Source organism: Lipophrys pholis, assembly GCF_963383615.2.
Source record: "Lipophrys pholis genome assembly, chromosome: 7".
NCBI classification, from domain to species: Eukaryota; Metazoa; Chordata; class Actinopteri; order Blenniiformes; family Blenniidae; genus Lipophrys; species Lipophrys pholis.
The window spans coordinates 10,039,811-10,052,530 of record NC_137638.1 but is presented as its reverse complement, the minus strand read 5'-3'; the positions used below and the strand labels follow the sequence as shown (position 1 = coordinate 10,052,530).

General features: G+C 42.3%; 1 protein-coding gene across 3 annotated transcripts in view; it reads left to right on the top strand.

The window, feature by feature from the left end:
* Window positions 1-12,720, top strand: part of camk2b1 (calcium/calmodulin-dependent protein kinase (CaM kinase) II beta 1) — a 79,465-nt gene that overhangs the window by 61,330 nt on the left and 5,415 nt on the right. For all 3 annotated transcript variants that reach the window (XM_080466663.1, XM_080466661.1, XM_080466662.1), the window contains one exon: window positions 8,003-8,051. In XM_080466663.1, coding sequence (XP_080322789.1) covers window positions 8,003-8,051 — 49 coding nt within the window. The remainder of the gene's footprint in view (window positions 1-8,002; window positions 8,052-12,720) is intronic.

Below are 12,720 nucleotides of genomic sequence, written 5' to 3'. Positions count from 1 at the left end.
GGAATGTTATGTGTGATTTTAGTGAAATGTCTATATGTCGGCTTTTTGTCAGCTTACACTGGCTTTCATCTTTATGGCTGTATATATACATGCATTGTGTGGTGTCTTGTATGTATATGCTGACATCCTCTCCTCTCTTTCTCTCTTCCTCTCTCAAGTCAGCCCGGTGGCTTACAAAACCCACAATATGGCTAACATTTACACACACATGCACACGCACGACTCAACTCTTCCTATTCTGCAAGCCAGTATGAAAACTCCACTGAAACGCTGATTCAGCATTGATGCACAAAACACTCCACAGCTGCCTTGTAATATAGTCCAACCTTTTTTTTTTCTTTTAAGTTTCTTTAAATCCATTTTTTGTTTTGTTTTTAATTCCAGGTAGGACTTCTTGCGAAGTGAGAGAATTTCAAGTCAATCTTTCCCGCATCATCTTACCTTATGTATGCTTATGAAGACATCAAGTAATCCAAGAATTCTCTTGTCCTCTGAGTGAGGAGTAGGAAGTACTTACATGTAACAGTGTAAAGTCGTGTTTTACGTAAAGTAAGCTGACTTCCTTGAGTGACTCACATCTGCGATTCACAAAGGCATTTTAGGTTCCATACAAAAATCGTTGAGATCCGTCTGAGGTATAAAAGGCCTGAATGCTTTTTGATGTGTGGTCTTCAAATGAGACTTGAATGTGGCAAGCTCAGGTGATTCACTGCGGCCAAATGGCACAGTTGGAATCGGTGCGATGCGGTCTCAAGCTGGGAATGTCATTAATTGACAAAATGATCACGTCACATATCTCCACCCGCCCACTCCTGTCACCTCTCACAGTTACAGATCAGTCACGAGAAATTATGATTTAGGTGACAGCTTCATTCTTGCCACTGCTGCCAGCATCCAAACACCCCGATTGGATATATTCATAACACACCTTTGCATATCTTACGACACCTGGATGACTTTAAATTAGTCAAATATAAACTTACTGAAATGTAAATGCAATGTGTAAAATGTCAGCATGAGCAATGATGTGCAGATGATTTAAAGTTATAAATGAGATTTTTACCCATTTTGTAAGTTCGTGCTCATTTTCAGTTGGATACCATAAGTTGACAGTTAAGAACTGTTTGAAAATGAGAAAGAAGAGCTGCTCTGCATCTCTGCTGACATTATTTCTGGTTAATAGTGTATCTGTTGTTTTCAGTGGGTACCCAGATCCTTTTAATACAAAGCTAAGCTGTTGTTATATGCGCAGGATGTGTAAAACACTAACTGAATGGTTATTTATTACATTCCAAAACTAGTTCAGCCATAATGGATCCTTCATTTCTGTGCAAACGACTCGTGTTTTTTGCTCTAATGCAGCCCTGTACCGAAGCTTAAATGTTGAGGCTGGGCAATAACAACCACAATGCTTTATCTCCTATTTAGTACAGATGACATGGTAAATTTGATTTTCATCCAAAATTACATACATCCCATCTGAAAGAAGTTCAGCTGAAGAGGACCGGCTTTACGTTTTTATACTGTTTTCACTTTGCCTGGGTGGCATTTCATTTGCATTTGTAGACGCAGTGATGCACTATGTTCACAGGCGATGGCCTTCAGACATGTTGGCTCATAAAGTCACTTCTATAAAATAACCATCATTTGGATGCTTTATTGCCTGCGGTCCTTAAGCCCACTGCCACATTGTTTTCACTTTAGTTGCTTGTGCAAAACTGGATTTTTTTTAAAATAAAGTTTAAATTTTTTTTGCTGTACCAATTTGCACATCATTGGGCTGTTTGTTGTATATCTTTTATGAAGTGCAACAACAACGTTTTGGGGGTGTTTAGGTTGGGTGGACACTGGCAATTTTGAGCACATACAAAGCAATATCTGCCTGCTCTGTATTGTGGGAACAGATTTTATCTTTGAACTTGTCTTAGTCATTCAGTTCATAATTCAAAGTGAAAGATGAATTAACAACTAGTGATTTTATGTCATGGATATAAAACGTACACAAAAAAAAAATCTGCGTTGATTCTCACAAGGATACGACTATAAAACTATAAAACACTGTTTTACGTGCAAGAACACACTTGCATGGACACACATGCGCAGGAACTCACCTCTTGCTGTTTTTAACACTCTTGTTGTGTTTCCTCCCTTTCCTCTCCTTTCCTGCACAGCCCCAGACAAACAGCACCAAAAACAGCATAGTCACCAGCCCCAAAGGAAACATCCCTTCACCTGCTCTGGTATTTACCTCCTAATCCCTCCTTCACCTGTTTGTGTGTGTGTGTGTCCGTTCCCCCCCCGCAGTCCCTACCACCACTCGAGCCCTCCACATTCGCCCCACTGCAACCTTCTCCTTCCTCTTCCTCTCTGTCTCTTCTGTTTTGTTTTTTTTTCTCTTTTTGGTTGTTTGGCCTGCTGCTGTGATGACCGCAGCAGCCGTATCGGTCTGCGACTTGCAGGTGGTGTCAGCGATCATTGCCCCGTGTCAGGTGGGAATGCCGTGTGACTTACACGCAGGTTGATACTGTGGCGCCGTGTCATTTCCTTCTGTCACTGTGAGCTTGCCAGAAAGGAACCGACAGCCAGTACCTGCCGGGTCTGTCAGTGCGATTTACCTCCTTCCTCCAGTAGAGAAGCTGTGCCCCGCTGTGTAGTGTGGAGTCCAAAGGTCTGTACATCAACCGGACAGCAATGTTGCACACCTGCTGATTTCAGAGAACCCCCCCCCCCCCTTCTTCCGCGTGCACTGTGAAAATGTGTTAAATATGTTAATGGGTTGAGATAAATTCATCTTGGCTGTTGACCGGCTGGTCTCAGACCTCTTTCATGTGTCATCTGTGCACAGATGTTACGCCAGGAGGATAGTCTGAACGCAACAGCAGGAGTTTACCTTCACATCAGGCCTCCAGGGAGATTCATAAGTGCTTCATATCTTGGTCTGTGTGGGGTGACATTTATGATGACATTTACTGATGCAGTAACTTTCATGTAATGCAATTCTCAATTATAAGTAGCCATTAGTGTTTGTTAAACTTGATCAACAGGATTTTACAACACTTTACAGCCCTAAAACGTTTTCTTCCATTAAAAGTATGGCTATTTTTTCTTAACAAGGTCATATCATTAATATTAGTGTATCACCCACTGTGGTGGGCGTACACTGCCTTCACCCTTATTTAGCTGGGATTAGCTCCAGACCCTCGTGACCCTGAACTGGATGAATTGTAAGATGATGAATGGATGGAAGGATGGTGTAGTAAGCAATAAGATGCCTAAAACTTGCAGGACGTCATGAACAGCAAGAGAATACAACAGAGTTATCAAAATTATTAGTTTCTCAGGAACATGTATCTTAACACAATCATGCAAATATACATTCAGTACGACTGAGACTGCTGTGAAAGTCTGCAATCCAATTTATACCCTTAAACTAAACAAATGTCACAGAAACAACCCGTAATGTCATCAAGTGTTCAGTGCACAGTCATGATTCCCTGGCACTGGCATTCTACATGTTCCAGTATTGTCAGCATGCAATCATTTATATGTCCGTGGCTGCTGGTTAGTGAGTCATTAACAAAAAGAAAGACATCCATACGTGTCATAGTAGCTAAATGACATTCTTACATTTCTTCCTTTTAGAATTTGTGCAGGTTTCTCCACTTTACCTCTCCACATGTGCTTTAGATTCTTTGTGGAAGTGTGGGCTCTTGCATGGAGCGGAAGAGGGTTTCTTTTTTCTTTTTTTTTTTTCCCCTGATCGTTGAAGGGAATCGAAAGTGGGAGGGCGGCTGTGATCTCTGTGCTGTTGCCAGGGACTTCAGCTAGTTAGTGTTTTGCCATTTGGTGCATTAACGCGTTCATTACAGAGCGACCGGGCCACAATCAGCCTGACCTCGATCCTCTGACCTGGAAATACAAGGCATATTGTGTGGAATCTTAATGGTACAAATGTCCTTGGACATATACATGTTTTGTGTTTTACACCTATGACCGCACAAGCAAATGATTTAACCTCAGGTTTAAAAGGCAGCCGTGTTAAAGAGAGATCAGGTCAGAGATGTATTACAGTCAAATCCTTCCCCTTGAGACATAATGCCATAAACACTCACCCCACCCCCCGCCTTCATCTGCAAACCCCAGGTACTTTGTACTCGCTCATCATCATCTCCCAAGTTGCCACCGGTGCCTGTTGCCCTAGGAGACGGTTGCCTTGACAACACTACCATCATCACCAGGGAGACAGCTGACGATTGGTCATCAGAGGGGTATCACTTCCTCGGGTGGTGATGGGAGGGTGCATGGATTTGAGATTGGCTGAGATTGGGTTGTTGTGATTTATAGTTCACCAAGTCACACTTCTTTGTGGACCATGAATTGTTTTGGAAGGGGGGGGGGGGGGGGGGGGGGATAGATTTATTTTTCCTTTTCTCCAGTCTCAGTCTAATCACAATTGAGTAGCTGCTCTTCAAGGTAACACAAAAGTAACACAGTGGGGTCTGAAGCCACAAAGGTCAGGGACCAAATTGTGCTAAAAATATCATGTTTTCATGGCAATAAGTTGGAGAAAAAAAGGAAAATAAAACTCTTCTTTTTTTATTGTGCCAGTGGTAGATGTGTTGTGACAGCCTGTAGATTTAACATTTAGGGGATTTGTAGTAAGTTAGACAGAAATGTTATCAGGCAAATTGAGTGACTGAGCCAGTTTTATGACAAGAATCCTGACAGTCTTTTTTTCTGCAGGACGCTGGAACAATTCCATCCAGTGATGGCTTTTTCTGTTATGACGAGTGTGAAAGAACAGAATGGCCCATTTTCATCTTGTGGGGCATCTCAACTCTTTCTTTTTTTCCTTCTTCTTTTTGGGCCGGGGGGGGGGGGCATGTTTGTCCATGTCACACTTTATGCTTATTTTATGAGGTCTTTGATTTTCCTCTTCATGTGTTTGTCCCTTGCATTTCACAATCATGATGAACGTGAAACGCTGTGCAGAATTATGCATGCACAGCAGGGCGGTGCAGAAGTACCCATGTACAACTAAAGAACCGGAGAAGTTACTGTTGTCACAGTCTGGGATGCATCTTTATGCCGTCTCTTGCCTCGGGCTGTGTACTTACTTGATCTTTGTGAGCTTCTTGTATTATTCATGTTGAGAGCACACAAATCTGTTTACAATTTGGAGGCATTATTTATTACTGGGGATCAAAAACAATTTCTCCTTCATAAATTACACATTGTAAAAGGTTGCTTTAAAGTCAACAAAAGGAGATGTTTAGGTAAATGTTAGAAGTAGCTATGGCGGGGAGAAGAGTAGTTCCTCAGGAATTACATTTAAGTCGCTGAAATGTCCTCTAAATAGATGCAAACACGACTGAGTGCACGTGCAGAGAACAGAACTGACTCCAAATTACAGTTTTCAGCTCATCCGCCCACTCTGTCACTTTGGAGGATTCTTCCCCCTCTCTTCTGCCAACCTTAACAAGCACTTTCTCTCCGTCCAACATTCCCGTCCCTCTTCCTCTTTCTTAGTGTTGATTGTTTTGGGTCTGCTTTTTTCTTTTTTTCTTTTTCACACTCGGTTCTTTCGTAGCCACATTTTGGTCAAACTCTGCTGTCTTTCTTTCCCTCCTCCTTTCTATTACTTTCTCTCTTTTACTCCATCTCCCTTCATTTCCCCCTCCTCCTATAGGAACCTCAGACAACTGTCATCCATAACCCAGTGGATGGAACGAAGGTACACGTCATCCCCCCCCCAATCCTGACCTGCTCTTTCTCCTTCTTTGCCATTCACCTCCTCTTCCTTATATTCTCCAATCCTCCTTTTCCATTATAGAGTATTTGTAATGAACATTTACGTTGCAAGGTAGCAAACTCCTCAAGTAATGGTCTTTATCATTTGAAAGGGACAGAAGTTAGGTGGAATAGAGAAGTCTGTTAAACTTGTTAACTGGAGTCCTATTAACTGAAACATTAGTCACAGAAGTAAATAATGAATTCCTGGTAGATTATTAAAATGGGAACAGAAGTAACATAAAAGTGAAAGAACAGAGATTCAAGAGCTCGGATCTTGTTATTTGCCTGCTGAGGTTGTCTTTGCTGCCCAGATAAATAACAATAAGACTCCCTGTCAATGTATTTCATCTGTTCAAAGTTTTGTTTGGTATTGCAATATAGAAAGTCAGAGAACCAGGATTACCGTTGTAATCGAAGGTTCTCTGTCCTTGTTGAGTGACCCCCCCCCCCTAGAATATATGTCTTCCAAAGCGTTACGGTTTAATTAATATAAACCTGAATCTTTTTAATTAGTCATTTGGCAGAAAATTTATCAAATTTGTTCTTCATGACAACAAAGTGCGTGTGTCCAGGTTAAGGCCGTAACTCAGATTTTAGAAACAGATTACACACACTCCCAACAACTGGGTTCGTGGATGAAAAACATCAACATTTAAGTTGATGATTAAAAACAATCATCAGTTACAGTGGCACAGTGAAAATATTTATTTTATTCATTATTGTCAGTGATCCTCGTCTGTGTAGTTCTGCTCTCTATTGTACAGTTAGTGTGACTGTGTGTGTGTAGAAGTGCTGCATGACCCTGCATGACTTTGCAGTGAGATCTCTTTCCTCACAGGCATGACTCAGCGTTTTATTATGCTTGTGTGATTTTAAACGCGTTGTTTTTTGTTTTCTTTGCTGAGTTGCAATGTGCGGATTGGAGACTCACACCAACACAGTGTTGTTCCAGATGTCATGAAAGGTCATGTTGGCATTAGATTAGAGAGAAATGCACGAGTTTGAAATGTGTGTGCAAAATGACGATCAACAGCAGAACAGGAAGGTAACTGAAGTCATTTTGGAAGTATTCAGATTGTTTTCACACTTCGGTGAAGTTGTAGCTCTAAACTCACTTGGTTCAGACTATCAAAGCAGTTTGGGGGAGTGCCACGTGAAGATTTTTATGAGCTGATACGGAAAAACTGAGATTTTCTTAGTTTCAAGATTCCAATGTTAATAGTCTGTCATATGTGGACATTTTTCAGTGAATCAGTTGAACTGTGTTCATCTAGTCTTTCTTCATACAGCCACAAAATCGATTCGAAACATGCAAATATATGCACACACACAAACTAGTCAAAACAATTTGTAATGCTAAAGACTAGTACTCACCTGAAATTGTAAAATTGGCATGTTTATTGAGGTAATGTTTCACAAGACCTCTCCTGCTTGTAATATTCTGTGGTGAAACAAAATTATTACAATATGAAATGTGACAATAAACAGGCTGTAGGTGTGAACTCACACCTAATCATAGTTCTGAAGTCGGGGACGATAATACACACATGCCACTTTTCACCCTTTCTTTCTCTCCTCAGGAAACCAGCTGCTCTTACGTAGGCAACTATTAACAGTTCTGTGCTTTGCTGTTGGAGAGCATGCACTCGCTTCTAATGAGGTCGCAGAGTCTCAACTGTTTTCCACATGCAGGGGAATTTAGGCTCATTTAATCTCTTATTCGGAAGTTAGACGCTCCCCCTTTGACAAAAGCCTGTCGAACAGTGAGGGAGACAGTGGAGTGGATGGACAGGTTTGAGAGGGCTGAAGTCCTGCTTGATTTAAGAACGATGGCGTTTGACTGACAGGAAACTTCTGGTATACATGGTGTTATAAAGTCCAACACAGATTTACTCTGAGGATGATGGCAGATTTTAGGTCATGGGTTTTAATGTCATGGAGGGGTTTCTTTGTTATATTTGCAAAGTTTGAATGTTTATGACTAATTAGCAGCAGTTAACAACACTGACCGGTTTTGTTTCTGGTGTGTATATTTGAATTCACATCAAGGATTTTTGATTTGTTCTGACTTGACATGGGAACTCAAGAATACCCCCTCCTGCTGTCCTGCCCTCTACCTTCCTAATTCAAGCCTTTTACCCCTCTTTTGATGTGTATTCAGCGCAATCATACCTGAATCCTAATCAACTGGCCTTTCTCTGATCTTCAGGAGTCGTCAGACAGCAGCAACACCACTGTGGAGGATGAAGATGTGAAAGGTAAGGCTGGGGAATTTAATAGTTAAGCATTTCTGATGTCTCCGCAATGCCCCAAACACCTACAATCCCCCCAGCACTCCCCTCTCCCCACAGACATGGTCTGTTTACGGCAATTTACAGCACAGGCAAACTTGGAGTTCAAAGCCTGTGAACTCTGTAAAAACCAAACCCACTTTAAATTTTGGACCCATCCCATAATAGTTGCTGGGCATGAGAAGAAGGTTCTCTGTTCTTGCAGTATGTTCAGACCTTCAAAATCAGTGATATATAGCCCTTAAACTCTTAAACACGTAGCTCTTGTTGCCCATGCGGTCACACCCTGAGGGTCCCTGGATGGTTTTATATCCTTCTTTGTAGTTTTGAAATCCTGGTGTCACAACAGAAAGAAGTTGGATGACCTTTCGATACATTTCTTGCAAGTGAAGGCAATTTTTCTTACATTAAAGTGAAAAACGATGCAAATGGTGTCGGTTGAAAATGGAGAAAATACAATTTGGTGTTTTCATTTTTAATTTAAATTTTTAATGTAAAAGTTGATCAATCACTAAGCAATCTTACCAAACAAATCTGCTATTTATTGTAAATGAAAGTTGAGCATACAATTACAGTCTTTTTAAATCCCATGACATTTCCTAGTTATAGTATTTCACAGCAGCGAATCAGTGAAGAGCTCCCACTAACCCCCCCCCCCCCCCCAGTCGTAAATACCACCCGAGGCAGACGATTCAGTTCTTGGAACATGTAGAGACATTGCAAAAAATATAAATAAATAAAACCATGTAGGACAATCAACTGATGGGCACTGGAGCATAAAAGCAGACGGGATTTGGCTGATTGCTTCTCGTTGGGTCTATTAAGTTTTCGGGTTTTGACGAGGCTTTTTATTGCTCATCAGTTTTACACGAGGGAAACGGCTTTGTGGTGCTGACATAATTGTCATATCTGGATGAGTCGCTCCTCCTGTAAGAGCAATAATGTCCAACAGTTTAGAAATGGCAGTTACTAAACGACATTGTAAAAAAGAAACACGCAGAGAAGCTTTATAAAGTGCTCCAATGACTTAGACTCTGGTTTGCATGAGCTCTTCTTGTTTATCTGCCTCTGAGGCAGATATATGTTTCAATGCCAACTGTCAGGAAAAGCTCCCCTATGAGTAGCTTATGTCTTTTGTTGCAACTGATTAACGAAAAGAAGAGAGAGGGGGTGGGGGTAGAAAGGGGCTTAATGACTTAATCTATTAAAATTTCACTTGCTATGCAGACAGCACCCAGCAACAGATCCAGCAATGCAGGCTAAATGTGTGGGTTAATCATGAGGAGGCTTATTACATGCACTTCATGTGTGGTATGGATGGTGTAAGTGTGACTCTAATTTAGTCACTGAGGAGTGAAGCGGCTCATAGCTAACCTCCTACTGACACCTCATGGAGTCCGGCTGTATTGCTTCTTGTGTTTTGGAGATGTGTTTGTGTGTGATTGTGTGAGGCTGAAAGACGATCAGGGTGGGAGGGGCTGTGAAATGCAACAGGCCTTTTATGCTGGTGAATTTAGGCTTCACTTTTGAAATGCCATCATGTCCGGTTGCACTTGTTGTGGCTAGAACTGTAATGAAATGCCAGAATACTTTGCTTCAAGCCTTTTTTTTTTGTTTCCTTGCTGATTGCATTTGTGCAACTTCGTCCTTGCACATGATCACCAGGGTTCAGCCTCTGCAGATCTGTGCCAGCACACTCAGAACGCCCCTGTTCTTCACATCCCTGCTGAGCACGACTAAATCGGGTCATGATTGTATCGTTTTGGTGCCAAGCATAAGGAACAGAACGTGCACTTCCTCCTCCTTGATCTGCTCCCTATAGAGATACTGCGACTGTGTCACAAACTCCCTCGCAACCACAGCCGAGCTGCCACGTAGACCTGGGAGAAACATCCATGCTTGCTGCGATGACGGCTGAAATTATCGAGTGTGTTACGCTAATAGCAGTGTGGCAATTTTACCGACTTCTTGTCGAAAAAGCGCCGGCTCCTCAAGTAGACGAGCGACGGATGAGAGTTAAAGTGCCTTTTTAGAACTCACTTTGATGTCACTGAAAACCCTGTGAAGATTGAGCTCAAAGTTTTGTTCAAGTTAAAAGTCTGGTGAAAAATATCATTGTTTTTCTTGTGTTCTCTGATTGACTAATGTTTGTGCTTCTGCAGTGATTTTATATGTTGTACGGACTTAACTTCACAAGAAATGTGACACTTCCCAAGAAATTTACTTTTGTCCCACCTCTTCCTAATTACAGCATCACTCATAATGGTGTGTTTGACAAAACAAGGACTTTTTATTTATTGGTTGTTTGTATCTTTTGCCTGCTGTTTGAGGGAGGGGCCACACTTCTTTCCCATTTGGTTAAAGTTATTACGTTGGTCTGTCAAATGGCTTCTTGTATCCACTCCAGACTTCCTGTGTTATACATCGCTCTGTCACATGACATCCAATGTTAGAAATCTGCTACTTGAGATTGATCAGCGTAAAGTAGCGGAAGGGGCTTTAGTGTGAAGACATGTACTTTATTTGTACACAAAGTGAAAGGTACCCTGACCTTACCCAGTTCCAACTGCTCAGAGGGTCCAAATTGGAGCCACAATCCCGCTATCACCAGCCCACCCACCCCTCTGGCATGAGTTGAGAGCGCTAGGGCACCTTGGGATGGGAATCGGGGGCTAAAGGCGGAGGGGGAGGCATCTAAATTTAACCCCAGTGGCAGGAAAAGAGAGTCGAAGTGCCCGGAGAGGCGTTTAAAGACACACCACGCTGCTAGCGCCACCATTGGATAGCGTTAGTCTCACGCAGCAGTTTTTAATGCGCTTAAGATATACGAAAGAGAGAACTACAAGAGCCAGGTGAGTAACGGGGAGGAGAGAGGTGGTGCTGATGGGGCGGGTGGGGGTCTCGTGTTCAGTTGGAATAGTTTGTGCCACGTCGGCCTGTGCGGGATCTCATCAGGTCAGTACTCGACAGCTGGTTTGTAACCCTACACCTGTGCTGGCTTTTCGAGCATCCGAGTGCATATCTGTTCCCTTAGTCTTCATACTTATATAGAGGAGGGTATGTTACACTAGGTTTTTCTCCGGGCTGCTCCTTGTTTTGAGTTACTAATTTACAGTTTTTGCTGCGCGGGTGCTTATTTTCTCCCATTAGTTGGAATTTGAAAGGATTAGCTTCAATTAAGTGTCAGCCGCTGGGAAGAGATCACCTGACAGTAACACAGTGTGAGCTGTACCGGGATGTAGTTTTATTTCCTGTTGTGTGTGTGTGTGTGTGTCTGTGTGTCTGTGTGTCTGTGTGTCTGTGTGTGCATGTGGTAAAAATATTTGTTGTGTTTTTTTTATTTGTCAGAATTGTCTTTCCTGCTTCTGGCTTTTTTTTTTTTTCCTCAGCAGGGACTTTTTATTTTCTCCCATTTGTCAATGAGCCGCTCGTGTGCCAGCTGATTAAACAGGCGAGCGGTAATGAGTAACATCCAACTCTTTCTCATTATCATTGCCATCACTGTTGACATCATCCATCCTCTGCTCACTGGCGAGACTCCCATTAAGTCTCAGTGAAACCTCACACGCAGCAGCAGCCACAGTTGTAAATCCTGCTGAAATGGAGCCATTAACCAAGATAACGAGGAAACAGCTTTTTCTACCCCCCTCCTTACTTTCTTCCTTAATCCATCAGCCAAGACGGTTTCTCCGAGCACTAAAAGGTTGACCGTGCTCATCGTGTTGTGCTCACTTTCACACATCATGTCATCTTGCGTCCCTTTTCCCTCCCATCACTTCTCACTGTGACATTTCTTTCTTTCTCTCTCTCTTTCCCCCCCCCCTTGTTGTGTATGTGTGTGTAAAATGTGCTTTCGGTTGTCATCTCTCACTGCAAAAAACGATGTGTTTGGTCTCATTCTGTGCACGTCACCAGGGAAGAGCTTAGACAGCAGCTCGCTTAAGGCGCAGTCCAGCACAAGCTCCCAGCCTGATAACTCTGTGGGCTCCTCCACTGCTGCGCACTGTAAGTCAGCATGGCCCGCCAAGCGCACTGAAACGCCCTCCGAGCCGTTGACTCCCACTAAATCCCTGCATGTATTAAAAGCTCACCTCTGCTGCCATTTAGCGCCACTAAATCCTCGAAACGCTCCGACTCGTAGCAAGTCTTAGCCGGCGCTCACTAACATAGTCTTAAAAACGGTGGTTTTCAGAGTGTGGGATGGGCCTCCCCTGAGGTGGGTGTCATTCTTCTTCTTCAAGATAAAGATAAATGAGTTGGAGGGTGAAAGTGTCAAATATTTATTACAAAAACACATTTTTAGAACTGATTATATTATTTCAGATTTAAATTGTTGTTTTTTTTGTTTGTTTGTTTTTTAAATAAATGTCTTTATCAAGCGAGATAAGAGAGTTGAGGCTTCTCACAATTGCAGTTTTATAAGTGTTTTAACTGTTACACTTCATGACATGAATATGGCAGTAAGCTGACTGCATAATGTCACTCTCTATTGGATGTGAGGTGACAAGTAAAAATGAGGTTATCCTATATTTCAACTACACCAGCAGTTTTTTGAGCTACTGTTCCATTTACAGCTACAGTACAGTTCCATTTTAATCCCCCCTTTCCATTCGTTAGTTTCTAGGGGTCTTGACAG